The 25,080-nt window shown below is 40.6% G+C and overlaps 1 protein-coding gene across 1 annotated transcript in view; it reads left to right on the forward strand.

Moving 5' to 3' along the window:
* Positions 1–15,791, forward strand: part of CDH2 (cadherin 2) — a gene marked incomplete at its 5' end in the record, with an annotated part of 117,289 nt that extends 101,498 nt beyond the window's left edge. The window contains 2 exons of the mRNA XM_084260396.1: positions 8,155–8,319; positions 15,535–15,791. Of these exons, the coding sequence (XP_084116522.1) occupies positions 8,155–8,319; positions 15,535–15,741 (372 nt within the window). The 3' untranslated portion in view covers positions 15,742–15,791. The remainder of the gene's footprint in view (positions 1–8,154; positions 8,320–15,534) is intronic.
* Between the last annotated feature and the right edge of the window lie 9,289 nt (positions 15,792–25,080).

The following is a 25,080-nucleotide window of genomic DNA, read 5'->3' on the forward strand; positions in this document are numbered from 1 at the left end:
GGTTCATTTGTGCTCCCCCTCACCTCCTGTGCCCAGGGGAAAGAGGAAGGATTATATTTGGTTGGGTTTTATTTAATTTTGCACGCATTTTATGTGAGATTTAAGAATGTGGAATGCTAAGCTTTTGAAATGCCCCAGCAAGTTCCCTACAAGTAGTAATCTCATTTTTGCAAACCGTGGCTTAGCAAAATACTGCACAAGCAAAGCTGTGTGCAGAACATGGTGAGCAGAAGGCATTGGCCATAAAGATCTTCTGCATTTTTTGTCAAAGTTAAAGTAAGCGTTAAGGTGTCAAAGTTTTCTAAAAAAGCATGAGCCTGCCATCAAAAATCTATTTTCAGAATGAGGCCTCGTAGGGTAAAACCGCCACTGCTCTATTAAAATCAAGAAAAATTATTTCATGTCAACCTTGCATCCACAAGTCATCAGCAAATGACAGATGAAAATGCTCTAGGTCAATATTAACTTTTATGGCGCACTCTCCCCAAAACTATCAGGATTGATTGAACAAGCAGCTTTAGTAGAAGGCACCGCACAAGGTGACTGAAACGCAGAGCCATCTAACTCAGGATGCAGCAAAACAGGAAAAGAATGCTCAGTTTCATGTGAATTTCAGCGAAAACAGCGTTTTAAAAGCTTTAGATTTTTTCATCAGCTGTCCCTTTTAAAATTGCTTTTATTTGTAGCAGGCAAATAAGGTGATTTTAACATCACCTGCTTTTCTAAATGAATACTTGAAGGTTTACCCTGTGTGGCCTCATTTTTCTTGTTTATCCCAGGCATTTAGGTGACTCGAAGATATGGCTGGTAGAGGTTGAAGATAAGTTACAGAACTTAGATCCTGACCCAGACTACTTTTAGACTTGTGGTTGTGCTCCTGGAGTAATGTATTTATTTAAGTGGGTTTATTTATTTGGAACTGGTGGTTGGGTTTCCTAGCTGTCGTGGCAGACCTACAAATTCCTAAAGCATGCTCAGCATGTTCTTTTCAAACTCCATACATGCTATGAGAGCAATGTCTCCCACAACAACTGATGAGTTCCAAATTCCAGTTAGTTCCTCTGAGTCATAGCAACTGTCTACAGCAAGGTGGAATTCCTGCACTGTTTTCTTGGGGTTTCTTTTTTTTTTTTTTCTTCCTCTCCTTTGCTAGCATTTCCAAGGAATTATGTGAAGTCTGTCATAAAAGAGCAGTTTACTCCATCACGAAGGTCTCCTGTTAATCCCATCTGAGGCCATCTTGGCCTGCTTTGTTCACTCCGACAGACTGAATGCTTGTAAAATAAATGGAGGTTCTTGAATGATTCATAGTTGTCTTCTATCCTGGCATGATGTACACAGGGGTGTGTGATCTCCACAGCAGTTGAGAAAAATGCTTTTAATTTCCCAAGCCAGAAAAGCTCTTGAACTGTGGGTTGTAACTGAAGTCAGCCTGCTCCCCCTGAAGTGCATTGTGTCAACACCGGAAAAGTTGTGGACTTTTTTCACCTAGGTTTCCATTTCTCAGAAATGCAGAATGAAAACCTGGCTCTAAAAGCTGTACAGCATTCGTGTTGTTCTAGGCAGAAACATTCTTCCCTGGTATCTGGGAATACCACCGTGCCAGCAGAAATCGGGGATAAGGGAGGAAGGAAAGTAGGCAGAAGTATTCCACATAGAAAGTCAGTGATTCTTCTCAGGATTTTTAAGAATTTTTTCTAGGTTTAACAATTTGGCCACCTGGCTTACAGGAGTTTGGCCATGAGAGGCTTTGAGTCAGCATCATGCTGCCACAAAAGTCAGCAGGACTAGTTTGGTTATTGGTTTGAGGATGGGGAAAGCGTGGTGGGATTTTTTTTTTTGTTTTGATTAGGGTTTTTTTGTTGTTGTTTGCTTTGGGTATTTTAACTCAATCTGAATGTTTAACCCAGAAATTGGGAGCGAAGGGGATGGGACCCAACAGTTTGCTGTATTCTGGAATAGACCTGCCTATGTTAAGTAGAAATTTTGAAGCTGGTAGTGACTATCTTGATTAATAATGGGCTGCATGATCTAGACCTTGTAGTTCTTTAGCAAACAGAAGGTGTGAGATACAAATAACAAATATTCTCCCTGATGTGATGTGCTCTTAAGTTGTAAGACTATTGTCAGTTCTAAATACCAAAACCTCATGTTGCCTGAGTGTTAAAGCACTTAGCACATGTCTGCAGCATAGTTTCACGCACGTAGCAGATCACAACCCATAAGCATCACTAATTCGTTTTCATCACATATCTCAGCCCATTCCTGTGATTTACATCAAGGCAGTTGGGTGCTCAACTGGGATACGTGCAGCATATGTCTGCCTGATAACTGCGATACATTTTTTCCATTTAATTGCCTTTGTATACATCTCATTGCACAAGATGATCCTCTCATGTCCTCAGAGTGCATTTCTATACAGTGTTTCCTGAATTCTAGTGGTTTTTATCTTCCTCAGGCGGGTGGTCCAGTTGAAGCAAGTTGCCCAAGCAACTGCACGGTATGCTTTGAAAGAACGTGCAGATCAGCTGTCTTGAACCTGTATTTTATAATTTGCCCTCAAGCCTCTTCAGCACAGGAGTTTCCAATGCAGTGATTTTACTGTTATTCTTTGTAAGGATTCTACTTGTTCTTTCCTACATCACCTTTTCTTATAAGTATATGCAGACACTAGGCAATAGCTTGCTTTTTGTCATATGTTACTACATATTTACATAAAGAAAGAAAACAGTAACATTTGTTTTAAAGGTGATAGCATTAAAACCAAGACCATAATGGGGTTGGTTTTATATGTATAGAATCTAGAGTTCTAGACAGAAATCGCTCCTTTATAGAAAGGGTAGGTTTGTTCCAGCATGTATATGTCATTGATAAAAACTAAATGAGAAATCCTTTGGATTTTGGGTTTTCTTACTGTCATAACTTTCTGTATGCCTGCATCTTAAGCTTACATTGGTCTTATGTGCAAGATATTGTAATAACCTCTATTCTAAATAGGACAATGGTCCTTGCCTACTGGATGAACTTTATATATCCATCTGATTATATTTTCACCAGCCCGAGTGTTAACTCGGATCATTTAGTCTCACTCTCTAACCTTTATTTTGCATTGCATTAAGATTGGAACACATTTTAGGTTTAGAAATCATTAATGATAATGAAATAACTGTTGCTAAGATATCCCTTGGAATATACAATACTATAATTGGAAGGTAGTTATTTTGGGGATTGTGTTTGCTTACTAAGACATTACCTTCTCTTCCTTTTTTTCTTTTTTTTTGAATGAGTGACTCACGAAGTTCTCCTGGGGAGGAATTACTGTCATTCCTTGGTGAATCTTTATCTCATCATACAAAAAGTAATGTTTCCATAATTCTGTTACAGAATTGGTTTGTGTTTCATTTTATCCTGTCTAGAACCTCTGCCTGTTACTGTGTTTTATCTGCAGCTGGAGTTTAACTTTCACCTTATTTATTATTAAAAAAGATAAGCTAGCTTCTTGGCTATTTTAAAAATTATTAACTTGTAATACTCCAGATGCATCTATAATAAAAACAAATGGGAAAAGCAGTATGGCAGAAAGTAATTGAAAAGTGAGTGGCAAATAAAGAGCAACTGTTAGCGCAAGCATTTTAACTAGCCTCCCACCTGCAGCCTACATCTAGTCAGTCCTTAGTGCTTTGCTTTTTCTGGAGTCCCATTATTTCAGCAGATTGTACAATTTAGGGTGGATTGGAGCATTTTGCAGAATTCAGGCAATATTTTGTGTGCAAATTTCTCACACAAAATTTTCTCACAATTTTTTAGGGTGATGTTTGGGGGGTAGAATGGTAAGATGGAGCAGAATTGTTTTTCACTTCCTTTTTATCTCTTTTTAAAAGACCTTGGCAGATGACAAGACTCAGTTGCATAAAATATTTCTTCCCTTACTTCAGCATCCCATTTCTCTATTGGACTAGACAGTCCACAGAGGCAAAGCAGACCATGCATTTTGTCCATGGGTATTTCTAGCCATTGTTTGTTCTCTTAAGCCAACATGAGAATTGAGTTTACGAGAAGGCACCAGCCTGGAAAAGGGGTGGTTGAAATGCAGTCTTCTGCCAGTGTTGCTTTACATGCACGTAGGCCCTTGCAGCTAATTTTGTAGAGTGAATGACACTTACAGCTCTCACCATCAAATTAAGCGATCTGGTGATAACTAAGTTGATTATTTTTTGCATGGGGATAGATGTGAACTTACATATCTCTTTGCAAAGTCTGCATCACTTCAGCAATGAGAAACAGGTGCAGTGTTGTTGTTAAATTAGTCAAGTGCCCAGGTGTGTGTTCATACCTGCCCAAAGCTTTGGTTCTGTGCAAGGTAAAAAACCAAGTAGAGAGACTGCACTTCCAATTCCTATGTAGATGTTCTAAAGATGGGCTTTTTGGGGTTTTGGACCCTTCCACCTACACATGTGGTGAGGATAATTTGTAGGGCTTGGCTAGCTGGTTTTGATAGTTACCACTATCTCACTGGGATAGTTACCACTGTCTCACTGGGATCTCATGTTTGAGGCGTGGGAGCTTAGTAATGGTGTATGTCTTTGCTTAAAGCTGTCTAGAACTAAGTAAATAGCTAATAAGCTCAGTGTTTGTAATCAGTTCAGACAGGAGGGCATTGGTGGGGTTTTGCAGAGTGTGTTTAAGATTAATGTCACAAGATGCAACTTTTGATAAAATGCCCCTGTAGTACATCATAACTTTATTTTCTTTCTTAAAACGAAAGCAAATCAAAACCAGAAGTTTTTCTGCTTCGATAGAGATTGTCAGGGGTTTTTTTCAGCAAGAGCAAATAGTGATGCCAGAGATGCTAACCAAAGAGACAGAAGTGCTTGTGGTTACTTCAAGGGAGTTATATTGATAAAGCATTAAGGCTGTCATCTCTTTAACCACCAGTTACCTAAACGGTAATTGTATTGTCTCATCCAGGGGTATCAGTTCCCTTTATAAATGAGGGGAAAGACAGGGAAACATTTGACTTGATTCACTTAGATCCCTGTCATGCAATGGGAGGTTTCTGTTTCCCTTTTGATTTGGCTAATCAGAGTAGTTTAAATTTCTGGTTTCTAATACCATGAGGTTTTGCTAAATTCAAAATGGGAGCAAACTAACATGTCTCAGCAACTTTGCAATAGAAGAAAACTAATGCTACATTCGCCCTTCCATTCACACTCTAATCTTGTCCAGAAATTCGAGTAGAAAAACTCAAACCCTCTTGTTTGGATTTGCCTAAATCCAAACTGAAGAAAGGGAAAGAGGTATTTGTTCTTAAATTGCTGGAATTAGAGCTAAACAGCATAAGTAAATAAATACCTCTGACAAAAATTGGCAGCCTTACGAATTGGATGCTCACAACTTTTGTTCAAGTATGTTTCCAGTGGAGAGCCTGGTCTTGTTCCTCATTGATCCCTCAGCAGATAGTAATTGTGAACAGGCTGTATGGGAAAAGACTGGAGCAGAGTCCAAACATTATTGATTTGTGCTCCTGAAATTAAGAGTAAAAATAATGACCCAGAATGTTGCTCCATGCTGACTGCCCCAACTTACCCAGCATGTCTTGTTCTGTCTCCGATGTGCCACAGTCTTCCATTCAGCTGTCACTTCTGCAGTTAACTATCTTAACAAACTCTGCTTGAGACTAACCTTGAAGTCTTTCCAGGATCTTTAGGTTAATAGATGAAAAATTTTCCCCACTTTTCTAGCTGTGAAAGTAGCATTGAGCGGAGGGAATTTCAGCAGCCCTAAACAGCTCATACCCTAGCTCTTTCAAACATTTTTTCCATCTTTTACTTTGCAGTCATTGAGTGGAGTTAACTTTAGACAGAATGCTGTAACAGCTGGAGTCATTGCATGATGCCGCGCTTGCACGCCACTAAGCCACTTTGAGGAGATGGTGGGATGAATTGCCATATCCGACTGATGATGTACAGTTAATATTGATTTTAATTATATGAGCGATTTGTGATAAGCACAATGGATCTTCTCTTCCTGTCCATACACTAATAGACCTGCAAAATAATTTTCCTTTCATAGAAGGCTAGCTGGCACTGCCATAAATTGCCCTAGAAAGAAAACCAAAGTGGGAGTGCACATAAGGACACGTTCTACACTGCTGTTGCCTTCCAGGTGTCAGTCTTGGCTGACTTTTTGCTGTAGAGCCTGGAGATGTCTCAAACTGTACATGTATACAAGAGGATGGTGATGGCCTTAGATGTGAAGATACTAGACTGCCTTGGTTCATGTATGACAACTAACCAGAAAGAAGTGTATGCATTTGCGAGTGGGTGGGAAAAATGTTTTTATCTTTATACAACTGAAATGACCAGAGAGGCTGTTCTTGTTCTAATACATTGTCATTTAACTGGACCTGGTTTAATTTCTCCATAACAATATGCTTAGTATAAAATTCCCAGTATTTTTCATTTCTCCCTGTTGATGTTTTCCACTTTGTCTTTTGAGTGGGTATGAAAAGCACTCTTGTGTTAGATGTTTATAAATTCTAAAAAAGTACATTCTTCTCTGTTTAATAGGATTTCCTGATAGCATGTCTCTAAACTATTTTGATTTATTTCACGCAATAAAAAGGGAAATGATAAAAAGTTCTGTTCTGTTTACTTCTCTCCAATTCATACCGCTTCACGGAGATCACTTATTATTCTGTTTGGTACATGAAGAACCAGAGGATAGAAGTTACAGCTCTGCCCCAAGGAACTTGTAATCTAATTAAAGCATATGAAACTGCATTCTCAGATCTCAGCGGAGCTGTTCCACCTTTTTTGACTATATATCTGTGTGCAGTCAGCTGAGGACCTGTGTAACAAATTAGAAGGTGTAGTGGATTTGATAGTTGCAATTCTCCCAACAAACTACTTTCACTGCGGTCAACAGAGCTCTCCTCCTGTCATAAGTCTGGTTTTGGGGTTACAGTAGGTTCATACTCTCAAAAAGGACCCACATCCTGTGAGGTTACAGCAGAACAAAGTGCTTGCATTCCTTCATTTAGGAGCCAGTTAGGAGCCAATGAAAACGTAACTGTATGCCCAGGCAGCTTCCAGAAATTTGAGATCATAAATAAGGTTCTTACCAGAACAACACCATTGAAACATAGAGACTGATGATAAAGGAGGTTATTTAGCTATCATTAGCTACATGTTATCTATCTATCTATGAACTATTTTGATTGTTTGTGGGGCAGGGCATCTGGCATACAGCAGAATTGGCATGAGCCCCAGTCTGCTGGTAGTTCGTGAATGACTTTAGTTTAAGCCTTTAGAGCTTCTCTGTTCTGCGTTTTTACCAGTGCCTTGTGCAAAGGCATCCTAGAGCATAAATACCTTCTAGGCATGACAACAGTGAGGTGAATGACAATGCTGCCATGCATCACACTGTGCAAATAGTATTCAGGCATATCTATCTTAAATGCATAAACATTCATCTAATTAAAATTTTTATATACATACATACTGCTTATTGGAATTCATAGTGCTATGCTAGCTTCATCAGTCTGCCAGAGTTTGAAGCTGCAGCATCAAGTACTTAATGAACAGATCCACAAGTAATCTTCAGAAAGTGCTTAGAATTAAGGCCAAATCTGAGAAGCTTTGTACTACTTATGACATTTTTCCCCTTTGGCTTTCATATTATAGAAGCCACATGAAATCAGCAAGGAGTCTTAAATTCATTCTTTGAAGGTATTATAAAACACTGCAGAGGAGTGTGTTTGCATGTTGCTCAGAATGAGAATGTTTGGCATTTATTTGCTTAGAAAAATAAGAGTTGGATTTGGCATTTTTGCTCTATGCAGTAAATCAGTATTACTAAGCAAAGTGTTTAGTCTCTTAATAGTACTACTTAAATCCTTGCTTCTCAATAGAAAACTTATGAGAAGCTCTATAAATCTGACGGAATAGAATCAAAACAGTAAATTCAGTGAGCATCCTGTTGGTATGCAAATAACAATGTTATTGACTTATGCTCAGTAAGCGTTACAACCCTGAAAATGGGACTTGTGGTGAAGTGATGTTTGCGGTTTCCCTTTTTTCCTCCTCATGTTTCCCCCTGACAGATATTGTTTGAAATTCTCCTAACATACTGTCTTTGTTTCGTGTTTTGCAGGATTATGACTTGAGCCAGCTCCAGCAGCCTGACACTGTGGAACCAGATGCCATCAAGCCTGTTGGAATCAGACGTCTTGATGAAAGGCCAATCCATGCAGAACCTCAGTATCCAGTCAGATCAGCTGCTCCTCATCCTGGGGACATTGGGGACTTCATTAATGAGGTAAAGGAGGAAAAAACGAGTTTCCCCCAAAGATCTGATAAGCTTCTATATTTTGTTTATTATACTCTGCATGAGTAGCTGTTATGTTTGAACGTAACAACTTTTTAAAACTTACTTAGACAGTTAAAATTGTCTTGCTAGATAGAAGTAAACATGTTCTTTTAAAGTGCAGACAAATTTAATTAACTCATACAAAAGATGTATCAATTAACTTCTGTACGTTTGTATTAATTACATTCATAATACGTTATCAGCTGCAACCACAGTATCTCCAAGCAGGATTATTCTGTGGGTTCCAAGTAATAAATAGACTAACAAAATTACAGTTTAGCCTAATTTCATTTATTAATTCACAGTAATTCAATAATGAAATAAGTTAATTTTAATTTTCCTCATACATTACCCTTTGAATCCAGATAATAGTGGAAATTCAGTACCTTCAGTAAGACCAAAAGAATTCTATCAAATACGATTACTGAGCAGGGCAGCTAAATTAAATGTTATGTAAGTGCTTTTAATACTTGTCATAGAGCTTTAAAAGTATTTGCATTATCTTTGATTCCTCAATCTAATAAAGATAAATGTAAATAAGATTCAGACTATACCAGATTACTCACAGTTCTGAAAGAAATGCTCCTACAAATACTTGTTTTGTTATGTCTATCACTGGTCAGTCTTAAATCATTGGGTTTCTTGTGGTTGCTGGTTAGGGGAAAACAAATACTAACACCGAATTTACCACTTAAGAAAAAAGCTATGTTCTGTAGATTTAAAGTAGTATTAGTAGTTAATTATTTTCTCTGAATTTTCACATATCTTCCTTGGCAACTAGAGCTGTACAAGTATTACAGGGTATTGCAGATCTGTTTTTGCAGATGTGTTTATTCTTGTTTGCTTTAAAGAAAAGTCAGGCTAATATGCTAAAGTCTTTTGTGTTAGCAAGCTGTAGAAAATTGAGTTTGTTCCTTCTAAGGTATACAGCAGTACAATTGTAAAAAACCTACAGGGAGATGACTAGCAGGAAACACACAAATATTCTCCAAAGACATATTTAAGAGCCTCCAGATTTGGGGAAGAGCTGTGTTAGAAAGAGATGTCATAACAAAGAGGTTTTCTGCATGCCTTGCACTTCCAAATATTACAGTAATAATTGGCTCTTGGAAAACAGTGGCAATATGGGACAGTAAAAGGCCCACGTTGTTGGCCAAGGCAGCGGCGTGCACACAAAAACTTCTCATCATGCTTCATCTTCTTCCGGAGTTTCCCATCCTATTCTCACACAGCCATGACCAGACACTGCCCACCTGGCAGGTGGTTGGGAATAACCCATGTTCCTCAACACCTCAGTTTTTCTTGTCCTCAAAGTAGCTGTCAAGAGGGTCTCTTACAGACCCAAGACAAGGAATAAGTGTGATTCTTCTGAAAAGCCAGAGAGGGGGCAGAGTTTATCCATCCTCCTACAATTTTTAGACCACTTTGCAAGCTGTTCTTTCGGTGCTATTTTTCAGTAGCTTGTGACTCTTGAAGATGGATATAGCATTGATGTGTACACGTGGAACTGTAGAAACAGTATGTACTGTCTTGGTTTAAACCAATATGCTTGTATTTCAGTACAGATGAGTATGGAGTCATTTTCTTACTGCTGTGTAATGTGTTAGATCAATACCTCCCTTTGTGCTTCCCCTTGCCATTCACCAAAAGAGAAAGCATCTCCCAGCTATTCTTACGCAGTAAAATAATGTCAATAATGTCATTGACTCTGAAATAAAATTAACCTTGGAAATAGATATGAAATTAAAGAAAATATGGCAATTTTCTTGTCTGCAATTTAGCTCAGAATTAATTATATCCTCTGATTGAAAGGAACTATGAAATAGCTTCTATGTTTCAAGCATTATATATTTAGCTTCTTTTTTTCATGAGGTATTTCTTTCTTGGGATTTCACTGCAATATATCATTCTACCATGGGGCATTCCACCTAACCTTCTCTGTAGCAGACAGTAGCCACCCCAAGGTTGTCCATGCTCGCTGTGTTTTGCCAGAAGTGTGAGGAAAATGGAGATTTTATCTCTCCAGACCAGTTTCATCTTAATTTGTGTTTTATGTTAAAATTTCCCATGGCAAATGCGATTCTAAAAAGTCTTATTAGGGGAAAAAAATCCCCAAATCAGTCTTTTGCAGCAGTATTGTGAATAGTACAGTTAAATTTCTGAATTTTCAGTGTTTACAGCATAATTATGCAGGCTGCACAGGTTTTTAGACTCTCCTCAGAGAACTTCACCTGCAGTCCTGGCAAAACTATACCTGAAGAAAATTGGTACATTCCTCTCAGTTTTACTTGGAGTAAATGGAAGAAATATCTTGGGTAAAATCCATACCAGATGTTTCTTAGGGCAGCTCATACAGAAAATACCCTGAGCTGTGAAAACACCAGAGCAAGATAAGAGAGAGCAAAGTTCCTGCCTCTTTGCTTCCAGTTTCAACATCATTAGGTAATGACCTTTCTTCCACTGTAAGTGCAACTCACCCCAAAACTTTTCCCTTGGGCAGCCCTAACCCAAACCGCCTGCAAAACAAGCCCAGTTGCTAGCTGAGCCCAGGAGGGCTGCCTTTGAGTTGTCAGTGCCTGGGTAGCAAAGTCTGCATTACCCCTTTAGTTTGAAAAGATTCAACATTTTCGGAGATCAGTCTGGTCTTTTGGAGGACTTGGCCCTGTTCCCAGAGATGCTGATCCTCTGGGATGCTGGCCCGTGCGCAGGAATTAATTTAGTCCGTTGAATGTTCACCAGCACCTCAGGCACACAGGCAGCATTGTTCAGATTAGCCTCTGAATTACTCCAACTTTTGACAAAAAAAGAACTATAGGTCATTGATTTCAGATATAGGAGGATTTAGCTGCCACTGCAGAGCAAGCATGGGGTGGGTTTTTTTCTTCTTTATTACAGAACAATAGAAACAAAAAGTGAAAAAGACTTAGTGGATCTTTGTGTTTCTTTCAATTTGTCAGTACTCCCTTTTCTTCTGGTGTAGAACTTCCTGGCTGTCATCAGTTGTATTAAATCTACTTACCTCAATGAGACATGCACAAGTATGAGTACTCTAACGACTCCTCAGTTGAAAAACAAGTTACAAGTATGATAAAAACTTCAAATATGTTTATACCACTTAGTTAAGATAACACATACAGAGCTATGAACTTTCTAAAATCAGAAGGTTCCAGAGGTGCCTTATAATCAAAATATGTTTTGCAGGCATAAACAATATGACCTTGGGGACTTTTCTTGTTTTGTCTGTTTCAATGGGTAGATGAATCTCTTAATTTAAGAAGAGAAGGGAAAAACCTCCTTTTTTTCCAGTTCGGTGTACAAACAAGTCAGTGAAATAAGTCATGTGTTATTAGGAATCCTCTGTAGACCATGTTTTCCGTTTTGAGCCTTTAAAAACATAACCTGCAGAGTGTGGAGCGTAATTAACACTTAGAATACTCAGGATTTGCAGGACAGTGTAAATTAAGCCTGTTTGAAGTAGCTTTGTTAATCGTGTTTTCAAGAGCCACCTATGCTGTCCCTAGAAATCTTAAACAAATTATATTGTGGTGGAGAGTTTGTGGCTAAGAATATATTTCTAATCAATAGAGGACATAGCCTGAGGTAAATTAAATTTAAATTACAAACTAAAGGTCTCATCCCATGAGGGCATGGAGGACCCTCAATTCAGTCTTGGTGAATGGTTATTGATACAGCGCTCCTCCAAGCAGAATAGGGCCCCTCAATGTTTTCTGTTCTGTCTTGTAAAAAAAAAAAACAGTTCTGGGTTTAAACAGGTTTTTTGTATTTCCCTGTAGGGCTCTGTTCTTCCTTTCCTTCTCATTAAAAGTCTGCTGAATCTGATTAAGTAGCAGGTTTAATGAAAATAAAAGGATTAGATTTTGTAAAGTGCCATGTTAGTACAAGATTTTGAGGGTGTTTCTTTCCCTTGATTTGAGACAGATTGAGAATGCCACACATAAGAAGGGAAGCGTAACTTAAGGTTGCCAGCATTCCTCAGTCAAAGCACTGTAGTTTCTCCTCCTTATCTCTTCCTGTAGTGAAAGTTGCCACAAGGTATGTAAAAGAAGAGGAGGAAACAGTTGCTACTCAGCCTGCCCTAGGTCTCCAGCTGACCTCTGTGTTGCCCCAGCTCTTCTGTGACTGCTGTTGTCAATCCCTGCTGTAGGGAGTGCAAGGAAATGTGACTTGGTTCAGCATCTCCCGGCAGGATCAGCTGGTGCCCCAGCAAGTCTGTTCTTGAATAAGCTTCTGTATCGAGTAAAAATTTGGGGGGGGTTCAGATCAGGAAACCAAATAACTATTACAATTCTGCTGCTCTGTGATTCTTGGAACACTTCTGGGAGAAACAGATCCCTTCAGAAGTGGTTGGCAATGCCACGGTGGCAAAATCAGTAGAAACCGTTCTTGTCAGATGTTTGTTGCCTTTTCAGTTGTGCCAGTAGGGCAGGTCATGGTTCCACCCACCGAAAAGGATGACCTAATAAGCAAAAAAAGGTAACAATACTGACACCGATTGCTTCATGGCAATTTCACTGCCAAAGCTGACACCTGGTAACTCCAGCTTCGGACGTGCTGTAGAACAGAACAGCAGAGCAGAGCAGTGCTCTAGGTAGGTTCAGAGAATATGCTTGGCAGAAGGGAAGTGAAAAAACTCTAATGTGTCTTTGCCATTTTAGTATGTAACATGCCACACAAATGTAGCAGAAAACTCGGTTGTCATTTGAAGAGCTGGAGACTGAGTTCGGTCATTATGCTATGAATCTGAGGAGTTTTTAACCAGAAGACAGGTGCAAATGTCAGTGTAATGTGGGCTGTGCAGTTGAATCAATATCTCCAGAGCATGGCCTGTAGCTACGTTCTCTGAATAAAGTGGATTACACAGTAAGCACAACCTTTGAAACAGTGAATTTGTTAGTGAGATGCTATCTTGTAAGTCAGTAGCTCCAAACCATTTTTCCTTTTTAAGTGCTGTCATGATACCAGCAACAAATTTAAGGGGGGAAAAAAAATAAATTAAAAATCTAACCTCACCTATGGAAAAAAAAGTGGAAAGAGGCTGCCTGCCTTCTTGCCATGGATGGCTGATAGGTATCAGAATTTCTGCAGTGATCTAGGGGAATCTTTTGTTCACTGATTTTCAGTAAATTAGTATCCCATGGTTGGCTGGCTGTTACTAGGCAGTGCTGCATGGAAATAGCAGCTCTTCTCCAAGCTGGCTTTTACACACTGATACCTGGGATTCATCCCTCGGCACTCGTTGAGCTCGAGTGGCATTTATTCCCCTTCTCTGTCTCCTGTATTCAGAAAACATGGGCGCCTGTCCTCCTAAGCAGGCTTAAGGGGAGATGTAAACAGTGTAAGGGCAGTTACCTCCTAAGGAGTAAAGTTGCATTTCTGCTTCCACAGCAGAATTGGAAGAGAATGACATAGAACTGTTGCCAGCTTTGAGGCTGGGAGAGGGAAGTCTTCCAGTGCTTGCTGTTGCCTTTTCAGAATCTCAAACTCTTTGTCCTTGTTACGGCCATCAGGATGGAAAACTCCAAAGAGAAAGATAACTAGCATCACCAATTACTCTTATCAGATAATTCAAAACTGTGCTTCTAATGCAGGCTATTAATAACCTGCTTGATGTGTTGTACCACATGAAGCGACCATTTTAAGTCCAAAATGTGTTCTTGATTAGAGGTCGTTAGTTTGATAAATATGCTGGACCCTTCCACCGCTTCTCTGCAAAATGATTTTAGGTACATTTTGTACACTTCTAAAGGCTTTTATATAGGGAATAATGAACCACGGTTCTCTCCTCCCTTATCGGTGCCGTATGCTTTAATTAATGGATTTAGCTATATACATATTTCTAGAAGAAAAATCAACATATGCTTGCATTATGTCACATTTAGACTAAACACAATTGAGAGTAAAACATCTTTTTCTAAAAGCAGAGTATGTTAAATACTTCAGAGGAGGCACACTCAATCCTTCAAATAACTGGGAGTACAACAAAGCTATTCACTAAATAAATGAATATTCAAAAAGTAAAAATAAAACAAACCCAAACAGCACTGGTGGAAACTAACAGTGAGCAATTTAAAATCTTAGCTCAGCCTCATAGAATTCTGGAAGATATATTATCCCGTGTCAGTGGCAGCCAAAGTAGATCCTATTCAGAGCGGAAGATCTTGGAAAAGCATTGCTAATCCCGTGGAAGAAACTACAAGGTTGAAAAACACAAAACACAGGAGAGCTTTTTGACTTCAGGACCTTTTATTTTCAGACTTGTAAATCTCCCCTGGATAAGCACAGAGCAATTGTCTCACATTTGAAAGTTAAACTTAAGAAAACGGGGAGGGAAGAGGCTTTTCCCTGGAAGAAGCGTCTTCTTTCTCTGCTTTCATCTTGTTCAGTCTCTGTTGGTTTTATTTTGGGTTATTTGGTTCCTGGGAATAGAAATTTTAAAAATACTGAAGACCAAATATTTGTGTGTTGACAACTAGAATATGTTGAAATGAGGAAACAAAAGTGGTTATAATCTTGTATTTAGCTTTGATGTCATTGTGCCTGTGTGTGTTTTCTGAAGAGTGGGTGACATCTGATGAGTGGTCACGGCAGAGCACATCAGGCTTCAGCCAACACGTTGGCTTGCCTTGTATCTTTGTCTCACAGCAGCCTGCAGAGGTGCATGAATTTCCTGGGGCTCAGTAAGGCTTTTGGCTCACACAGGCAGCCTGCAGGCCAGCGAGGGCAGTGGATGTGTTAACAGCCACGTGAGATGGCTGTTATAATGAATCTTTGCAAAAACACCCATTTCTCCTCCTCCTGCCAGAGGTTGTGAGCTGTGTAACCGTTGATTAGCACCGGTCCTAACGCCGTGATTTCCTCTCAAGGGTTTGTTAGAGCTGTCTTGGCAGTTGCGTTCAAAACATCCAGTGCTGTGATGCTGGAAGCCTGGCTGTTGGAACAGGAGTTGAAGTACTTTCTTGCTAGAGTTATGAAAGCACGAGTCCTGGTTTGGACTGGATTGCAGAACGTGTTTTTCTGGAGTGGCAACTGATAGATAACTGTGCTCTGGTGCTCCAGTTGTGTTTTCTCTCTCTCTCTCTCCACTGCAGAACTTCATAACTTGTTTTTTTTTTTTTCTTTTTCTTCTCTCTCTCCTTCTTGCAGGGACTTAAAGCAGCCGACAATGACCCAACAGCCCCACCATATGACTCCCTCTTAGTCTTTGACTATGAAGGAAGCGGCTCCACTGCTGGATCCTTGAGCTCTCTTAACTCCTCAAGTAGTGGTGGTGAGCAAGACTATGACTACCTAAATGACTGGGGCCCACGTTTCAAGAAACTTGCTGATATGTATGGTGGAGGTGATGACTGAACTTCAAAGTGAACTTTGTTTTTGGACAAGTACAAACGTTTCAACTGATATTCCCCAAAAGCATACAGAAGCTAGGCTTTAACTTTGTAGTCTACTAGCACAAGTGCTTGCTGAAGGCTTTGGCTTAGGCTGCAAACCAATTTGGGCTCCGTGGAATATCAGTGATCCAATGCTGTTTGGAAAAAAATATTGAGCTCAGTTACACTTGAATTTTACAGTACAGAAGCACTGGGATTTTATGTGCCTTTTTGTACCTTTTTCAGATCGGAATTAGTTTTATGTTTAAGGCTTTAATGGTACTGATTTATGAAATGATGCATTAAAGAGACAAAATATGTTGGGGTGGGGAGGAGTAAGGTGAAACACAATATGCTTCAACATGCTTTTGTTACATCGCATTGCTTTTATTAAAATAAGAAGATTAAAAATTGAAAAAAATCCTCATGGAACAATTTTATTATCCGGGAGAGAAGACCATGAGGTGGAACAATGTACATTACTTCTAGTTTTAGATGTTAGGGGATTTTTTTTTTTTTCACTAAAATTCTAAAACTTATGCAGCTGGTTGCAAATAAAGGGAGTTTTCATATCACCAGTTTGTAGCAGAATTGATTTTTTTTTTCCTTATGCTAGAATGTTAGACACATTTTGGTCTTAATCCATGTACACTTTTTGGTTTTCTTTTTTTTTTTTAATTTCTAGTATTTTTTTCCCACTTCACTGTAAAAAAAACGGTATGTGTACATAATGTTTTATTGGCATAGTCTGTGGAGAAGTGCAGAAACTTCAGAACACGTGTATGTATTATTTGGACTATGGATTCAGGTTTTTGCATGTTTATATCTTTCGTTATGGATAAAGTATTTACAAAACAGGTTGCAAACAAGTGACATTGATTCAATTGTTGAGCTGTAGTTAGAGTACTCAATATTTTTTTTATTTTTATTTTTATTATTTTTTTTTCTTTGGGGAGGGAGAAAAGTTCTTAGCACAAAAGTTTTACATAATTTGTACCAAAAAAAAAAAAAGGGGGGAGGGGGGAGGGCGAGGGGAGTTGGCCTGATACTGGTGGCACGAGTAAATATACGACTTGGTTTGGGGGGGGGAGAGGGGAGGGGGAAGGAACTTTGAAACTTGAGAGACTTCTGAGAACAGCTTTGCCTCTGTATTGTGTACCAGAATATGAATGATACACCTCTGACCCCAACGTTCTGAATAAAATGCTAATTTTGGATCTGGTGCTTGGTTTGGCCTTTTTCAATCCTACCTGGGCAGCCCCGGGGGGACAGTGAATAAAACAGGACACGAAGCGCGCTGGAGTTTGGCGGGAGGGTCTGTGCGCTTCTTCGGCCTTGGATGGCGGCTGGGCTGAAAATGAGCTGGATGCAGAAGACACTTTGGGGCAGATTTGGAAGGCCACTTCCCAGGCAGAAGCACAGAGATCCCTGCCATTTCTGGGAATTCAGAATTTTCAGTGCCGCACCGATGGCTGGCTCGCTGGGTTAACGAACATTAGCTAAATAGCAGAGCTTGCATCATTGCTGGCTGGCAGCTAGACTGACAGTTTGGTGATGGGGTGGTTGTGCTGTGGGTTGCATAAATACATGGCAGATCGTGCCAGTCATCTGCTGCCTGAACCTCTCATGCTGAAGCAGGGACGAGCCCATGGTAACTTCAGTGCACATCAGATCCTACCCTTCAAGGAGGTGCGCTGGCTCCTGTTAGGACATTAGTCACCACTAAACACATCTCTAACCTGTTAGGATGATTTATTTGCAAACACAGTAGGTACAGCAGTTCTGCCTTCTTTCACTTGCAACTATCTGCTGGGGCTTAATGTCTGCATTTACACTCATTAAGGACCTAATTGAGAACAGTGCTAAGCCGAAAAGCCACAGTTCCACAGTCTGAGGGAAGCTGGGTGCTGGTGATCCCCTCAGACTGGGATACAGCATCTCGGCATCTGCGTACCAGGCTGTTGGCTTACCTTGTGCATTCGTAACCATCAGTAACCATCACTTGATGCTGTCACAAAGCCTTGTTTGGTTTTTTTTTCAGTTACGTGTCAGAATTGCCAGTGGCATTTTTAAATCCCTTTCCATGTTAATTAGCAGCGTGGGGGAGGAAAGATGTAGGGCGGGACATCTAAAATTAAGACCTACCTATGCATAGTTAAGTAAGGAAAACTCTAGGAAGGGCAGGATTTAAGCTGGAAGTGCTTATTAAAAAAGCAGGAGGCCACTTTTAGCACGTTGATTTTCTGTCTTATACAATTCATGCAAAAATGTGTTTTGAACATAATTTGGGCAACAGAGTGGAACTGCCAGCTGACTTTTGTTTAATTGCCATTGGATGTTAAGAGGTACAGGGGGGGAAAGATTTGGGGAAGATTTCCAGTTTCTGCTATAGCACATGTGTTGTTCAAATGGAGCAGAGGCCATCTTTTACAAGCGCTCAGCTCTTTCAGACAGCAATAGGAGCTTTATACTGGTCAATCTTCCAGCTCTATCTACAGCTGCTTTGAAATTGTAGCAATGATTCTCAAACCTAGTGTTAGGTTGGCATCGGGGCTACTGAACAGAACGAAGGGTAAGTCATCTTCGTGCATCTCAAACGGTTTTTGCAAGGGAGAAAAAAACCACAAGTGTTTGAACTGATCTTCTTTCATCAAGCTCCAAGTTGGTTCTTATTCCAGAAATATGCAACCAGATTTTGTACCCATGATACGTGCTTGAAATCTCCGTGAGGGGACTGCAGTGAGAGGAAGAGAATGGCTGGCAGAATGGCTGACCCTTTGACCCCAGAGTTACCTTGGGAAATTCTGGCAGCCTGCTTTGGAAATGGGGCTTGGCAGTGATATATATATATTACTTCTGCCCTGCAGACACTGTATCCAAGGGAAGTCACTGACAAAAAATACAGCCTCAGGAACGTCCCCATCTCAGCCCAATTTGTATTTTCTTTCAATGACAGCCCTTCATAGCCTATGTCCTTGGAAACTTGGGGATGGCAGAGGTGTTAGAAGGATGTTTTAGGGGAATAAACATCTCAATGGGTACACAAGGGCTTACACATGGGAGGATATACCTTCCTGTGTTTCCTCAGGGATTGCCAAGCATTGGTGAAGGATGTTAATCTTCATCCTGTGACAATCTAAAACTTGCTCCCTCCAAGTAGTTGGTTCAAGTGACATTTGAGTTCTTGCCTAGGGATTTTTCTGGTGGTGATGTTCTCTTGGCTGTGCTGTAGCAGTGTTGCAAGCTGGCTTTAAAGCTCACTGTCATCTTACTGAATACAAAAAAAACTCATACAAAACAATCTGATAAGACAAACAGAGAGCACTGACTTCTTCCCTTTACTTTCAGCTTGCCTGTCTTGGTTGACTCTGTTTTATAAAATGTTAGTAAATTCATGTAAATTTTGAGTGGAAGATGTTTGTGTCTGGGTTGCACTCCTTTGCAGACAGAAGATGTTTCTGAGTTGTGAACAGAAATATCTTAGACAGTCACTTACTTTCTTCTCTTGCCAAAGTAGCAAATTCACTCTGATGCTGTAAGTGACATGAAGTCTGCTGCTTGGGAGTTCTGTTTCTTGGTAAGTAGTGGTTTTTGTAACCCTAACAAATTCCTTGCCCTGGAGAACATTTGTATCTACTCTGCCATAGCCCAGTTCACCTTAACACACATGAGGAAATGTCTTCTGGCAGGTGATGGGGGACACATCCCCAAAAGGGTCTCTCAAACCTATCTGTAGTAAGATGTCTGAGGTAAGCCACTGCCAATTCTTACCCCACACAACTACTCCCACTTCCCTAAGGAGCTTTCCTTGAGTAGCATAGCTTGGCCAGATTTACCTTTCTGGATCAGAGATGTGAACGCAAAGTCCCTGCTTTAACCTCAATCAATATTAATTATTCAAATAAAAGGCAGAAAAGTCACTCAGATGCCTTAATACCTCAACTACAATGGCGTATTTTGTCTGACACCTTCACTTTTCTCATTTCTTTTACATTTCTTTGCATAAGCTTTAGTTTTTACTGCAGGCAACAATCCTTCCTAGGAGTTTCTCTAAAGCGTAGGATATTTGCCCTTTGTTCAATATAGGTCGCAGGAATCATGAAAGATTTTTTCCCTTAGCAACACAGCCCAGCTGGGAAATAGGAAGGCAAAGGCTAAGAAAAAATGAGAAGTGCTTCCCACAGGGACTTCTGCTGCCTTCCATCACACAGATAGGGAAAGAGCATCCCATCTGTTAGGGACCCATTGATCAATCAGTGCAAGGCACTCTCCGGCCAAATGCTGCTTCTGTCCTGACCAAACAGCTTCTTTGGTGTAATGGAGAACTTGGGGATGCCTCTTCTCTGAAGCTCCTGGTGTAATGCTGCTGCCTTTCCAGCTGAGGTACATTACACCACCAAGCTTTCCCAGTTTTTCCCTTCAGTTTATCTAGGTGGTTGAATGGTGGCAAATCTCAAATCAGGCTCTTCATATTCTTTTATTTACAGGCTGAAAGAATCAGGGTCTTGTTTTGGTTGGGTTGTTTTGCTGTAGACTTGAGTATGTATTCTCAACGCAGCAATAGTTTGTCTTCCTTGTCAAAGTTTAGTGTCCCAAACAGTATTTTCCCCTGCTATGGATTTCTAGAACATCTTGAAATGCAGCGATTGCCACTAAGGCCATAGCTGCTTATAATCAGGTTTCATATTGCTGTGGTCTTGATTTTTCTGTCACAGAAGATGACACATAATTGTGATGACAATGTGAAGCTGCAAACCCCATAGAGCTCTTTAGAAGGTCAGTCAGGGTGAGGTGGTGGGCATCTGCTCTCTGAACTGCCCTCCATGTAGCTCTGCCTGTAGAGAACGTGTCCGCATGCGTGCAATGAACTGTTGGTGCTCGGAGGATTTAAGTGTAGTCTCAGCGCTCCTGCCGCTCACTGAAGCACACAAAAGCCACCCACGTATGAAGCTGGAACACAGACCCTGGAGCTTGTGGGCACCCACACATCTCATCTTGTTCCTCCCCACCACTCTCTTGCCACCTTCACAATCAGCCACTACCTGGACAAGGCAGTCATTATTTCCTCTTTGCTTTCATCTTTCTTCTCTTCCCCCTACCTAATGAGCGACCAGCTTTCAGAAAGTATGTAGGACATTTGTCTCTCATTAATGAAGGGAATACTCCTTGGTTCATGATATACTGTTGTTGCTGCATTTCCCACTCCTAATGTATGTTTTTAAAACCCTTGTGGTTTGAATTAACAAATTTTACTTCCATAGTTCTCTTGGCAACACCACGAGAATGTTTCCGGCTTCCCTTCCTCATTTTCAGTGTCTGTAACCATCTCTCTTGCCATTGTTTCCAGACCTTTGATCAGTCCCCTGCAACTGAACTAAATGGTCAACCTCTTCTTCCTTGAAGGGGCTGATGTTTTGTTTCCTTCTAGTGGGGACCGTTCTTGTTGGCCTCTTGTATTCCTGCATGGCAACCAGAAAAAAAGTAAGAATTTTTTTGCATCACCCAATATATTTATTACTGTTTATTAAGATATATTTCTTTTGAGAGGATATATACATACATATATATATATTTATTTATATGTACACACACAAATGCATTTGTAAACCTCCCAGTAGTCTGTATTTATGTAATTTCACAAAACCACCTTCAGGTGGCTCAACCCCCTCCCACAGAGCCTAAATACTGGTTCTGAAAGCAACATGTTTTGCTCTGGGTATGAATAATGAATAGTAGCATTGTGCAAATTACTTTTCTACTCCTGCTTCTGAAGATAAAATGTTGTTGATGTGGTACGGGTATATATAGATAGACAGATCTGCGGGCCCACCCCTTCTGTGTTCCGTGTTACAGAAGTTTGATTATTGCATTACATTTGTTATCTGCAGTACTGCAGGGCGAGCTTATAAAAACCCAGCTGTCTCTCTGCTCCACAAATCAAAAGTAATGGACAGATAATCAAAATTATGTTCCAATTCTAGAACATTCATTACTGGCAGCATTGTGTAAAGCAGATATAAAAGCAGGCAGAGTTTTTGTGCGAGGGTGATGGAGGGAATTACACTAAAAACGTCGAATCATTACTGGTATGTTTTGACTTGAAGTTAATAAAGAGCAGTTTGCTCGGCAAGGTTATTTTAAGATAAACTGAGAAATAAACAAAAATGAATCTTTTAGCCTGACCTAGTCAGGAAGCAATATTCAGCGCCCTATCTTTCTGATAAATTATTTTTCCTCATTTGGGCAGAATGAAGGAAACCACAGAAAATGGCCCAAAAAAAAAGCAAACCCGACCCTTGAAAAACTCCTCACAGATTGGGAGAGGCAACTTGAAAGACCTGCACTGCTCCTCATAACAGAATTCTGGGCTATTGCAGGGGTTTTGATCTTCCCAGTTTTTTGTGTGGCAAGAATTCACACTGACTGGAGCCCAAATATAATCTGACCGCGGAGCATCTAAGTCCAAGCTCTAACTTAGAGTTAGTTGCTCTGGTGCTTCCTGTTGTTCCCTTTGGGAACAACAATATTTGCTGTTCCTGAGAAAAGGCTTTAAAGCCTGAACTACTGTTCAGGGTGTAAAAAGTTCCAGTCCGTGCTCAGGAACAGGGAATTGTGCCTTAGTATTTTATGTGCTGAGTCAATGCCCTGACCATTATTTTGAAAACGGTTGCTTGAGTTTAATCACAGAATCACAGAATCGTAGGGGGTGGAAGTGAGCCTCAAGAGATCATCGAGTCCAACCCCCCTGCCAAAGCAGGTTCCCTAGGACAGGTAGTACAGATAGGCGTCCAGACGGGTCTTGAATATCTCCAGAGAAGGAGACTCCACAAGCCCCCTGGGCAGCCTGTCCCAGGGCTCTGTCACCCTCACTGTGAAAAAGTTTCACTATGAATGTATCTGTAAAGCTCTAGATTTTATCCCCAAGGAAACAGATGGCAAATCCTTCGCATTTATTCACAAAGTAAATTGCTTTCTGGACATTCCCATTTAGCCTGCAGCTCTTTGAAGGCAAAGACTGAAATAGCAATAAAGTTTGCGTATGGGTGAGGGACCACAAAGAAACATGTTGAGCACAAGCCTTCAGCCTTGTCCTTCAGAGACTGGAGGCCAATCCTTGGCTGAATAGCAGCACATCAGGTCAAATTTTCATGAAAAACGTTGCCACTCTGAAAGTCGTCAGTGTCAACATGTCTGCTGGAGCAACGAATCATGGAACGTAAGCAAGAGTGGCAGAATATGGCCCTTCAAAAATGGGTTCAGATACGAAGCTCCTGAGTCAATAGAGATACTCCCGTTGTGGATGCCCTCCAGCATTCAGCTCAGAGAAAACCTTTCAGCCTGTAGTATTTCCCTCAGCCATATATGATAGTATATGGAGCTAAACAACCTTGAATAACCAGTAATATAAGCATGAATACGTTTGTTTCAGAAAACAGAGACTGGCATAACAATTCCAAGTTGCTACAAATTGTCAAGTTTGACTTCTTCTTGAAAAATGTCCTTTAATGACTTCATGTTTATTACAGCTCATTGTGTTCATGAGTTTGCTGAACTCTGGACCACGCTGTGATGACAGGTGACCTTGTTTAAATGAGTTTTTACAGAAATCTATTTCAGAACTGAGTGTTCAGAAGAGGATTTCGATGGCAATTTTGTTGGTTGCAACTAGGCACTTGGACCTTTAGTAGCTGTCACAGGAAGATCAGATCAGCTGCCATTCTAGAGGTGAGGGAAAAGATCGCTCTCTGAAATGAGGTTTCCACACTGCTCCAGTCATACATATGGTAGTAAAAAAGCACGTAGTAAAGTGCTGGGTCATGATCTGTATGCTGTATGCGTATTTATTGTAGTTCTGTGGGCCACAGTCCCTGATCATTCAATACACCTGCATAGTGATGGTGATTTTACAAGGACAAGATTCATAATCGGTGTCAAATAAAACATCACACTTCCCTGAAGATCGTCCTGAGGTTACCTGTCCCTCTCAACTCACATGAATATGCTGTACCTATGCATATTTGTGCATCATTGCTGCAGGGGTTGGGGGGGGGGGTGGGTGAGGGGGAGGATTTTCTCCACCATTGAAAATCCCTGCAAGTCTTCAGAGTGCTAATTTTTGTTACTTGAATATAACACTGTGTGGGATCCCCCACACAAAGAAGTGTTTGTGAATGCCCATTTAATAGAGAGTATAATGAAATCAAAGTTGAAAAGGGCAGATTGTGATAGTACCCCATTGACAGCAGTATATAAATTTGCCAATTTTCCCATTGCAGACAATTAAAGAGGTGATTCACGATGGCAACGTATTGTTGTGACCTTTCTTAATTCTAAAGAAAAGGGGTATCATTTTAGAACCAGAGAAGCAGGGAAGGAATGGCCACTTATTCTGCGGTCATGAGGATCTGGGACTTGTGACCCCCCTCAGAGAAAATGAAATTGCTAATGTCAACCCATCTCTGGCAGACAGCTCTTTGCATTGATTTTATACATAATTCAGGGCAATTGACAGCCTTTCGAGGACATGCTGGAGACTGATATGTTATGGAGGCTAAATTGCTTCTCCCTTCTGGAAAAGAAAGTCCTTTGAGGCACAATTTATGTTTAATGGTGTGACAGTTGGGACTGTGAAGAAGCCAGGACTACATTACGGCTGATGTGAAGATACAGTACAGTACCGGGACGGTAAAGAGATGCCTCCGCTGAAGTTGTTGTTGCTGTAAGATAGCACAAAAAAACTCCCTCTGCCTTGCCCCAGACTGTAGTAAAAGGGATTAGACCACCTCACTCATGTTTAATTTTGCATATGGAGTGCCAGATGTCTTCTCTGTGCAATCGGCTGGCTGGGCAGCCATGGTAAGCATAATCAGCAGAAAAGAAAAGCTGATAGGAAAATAGAGCAGATTCCTGGCTGGTGCTCTTCTGCCCTTTCTTTACTGGATGTATTGCCCAGACAAATGAGCAGCTGTGGGATAATCGAAGAAGTGTGCCCAGCAGGTCAAGAGAGGTGATTCTGCCCCCTGCTCTGTTCTGGTGAGACGCCACCTGGAGTGCTGTGTCCAGTTCTGGGATCCCCAGTACAGGAAGGACATGGAGCTCTTGGAAAGTGGCCAGAAGATGGCCACAAAGATGATCAGAGGGCTGGAGCACCTCTCCTGTGAAGACAGGCTGAGAGAGTTGGGCTTGTTCAGCCCGGAGAAGAAAAGGCTCCAGGGAGACCTTATTGCAGCCTGCCAGTACCTGAAGAGGCCTACAGGAAAGATGGAGAGGGACTGTTTGCAAAGGTGTGTAGTGATAAGACAAGGGGCAATGGGTTTAAACT

Source organism: Gallinula chloropus (assembly GCF_964237585.1).
Source record: "Gallinula chloropus genome assembly, chromosome: 2".
In the NCBI taxonomy this organism is placed as follows: Eukaryota; Metazoa; Chordata; class Aves; order Gruiformes; family Rallidae; genus Gallinula; species Gallinula chloropus.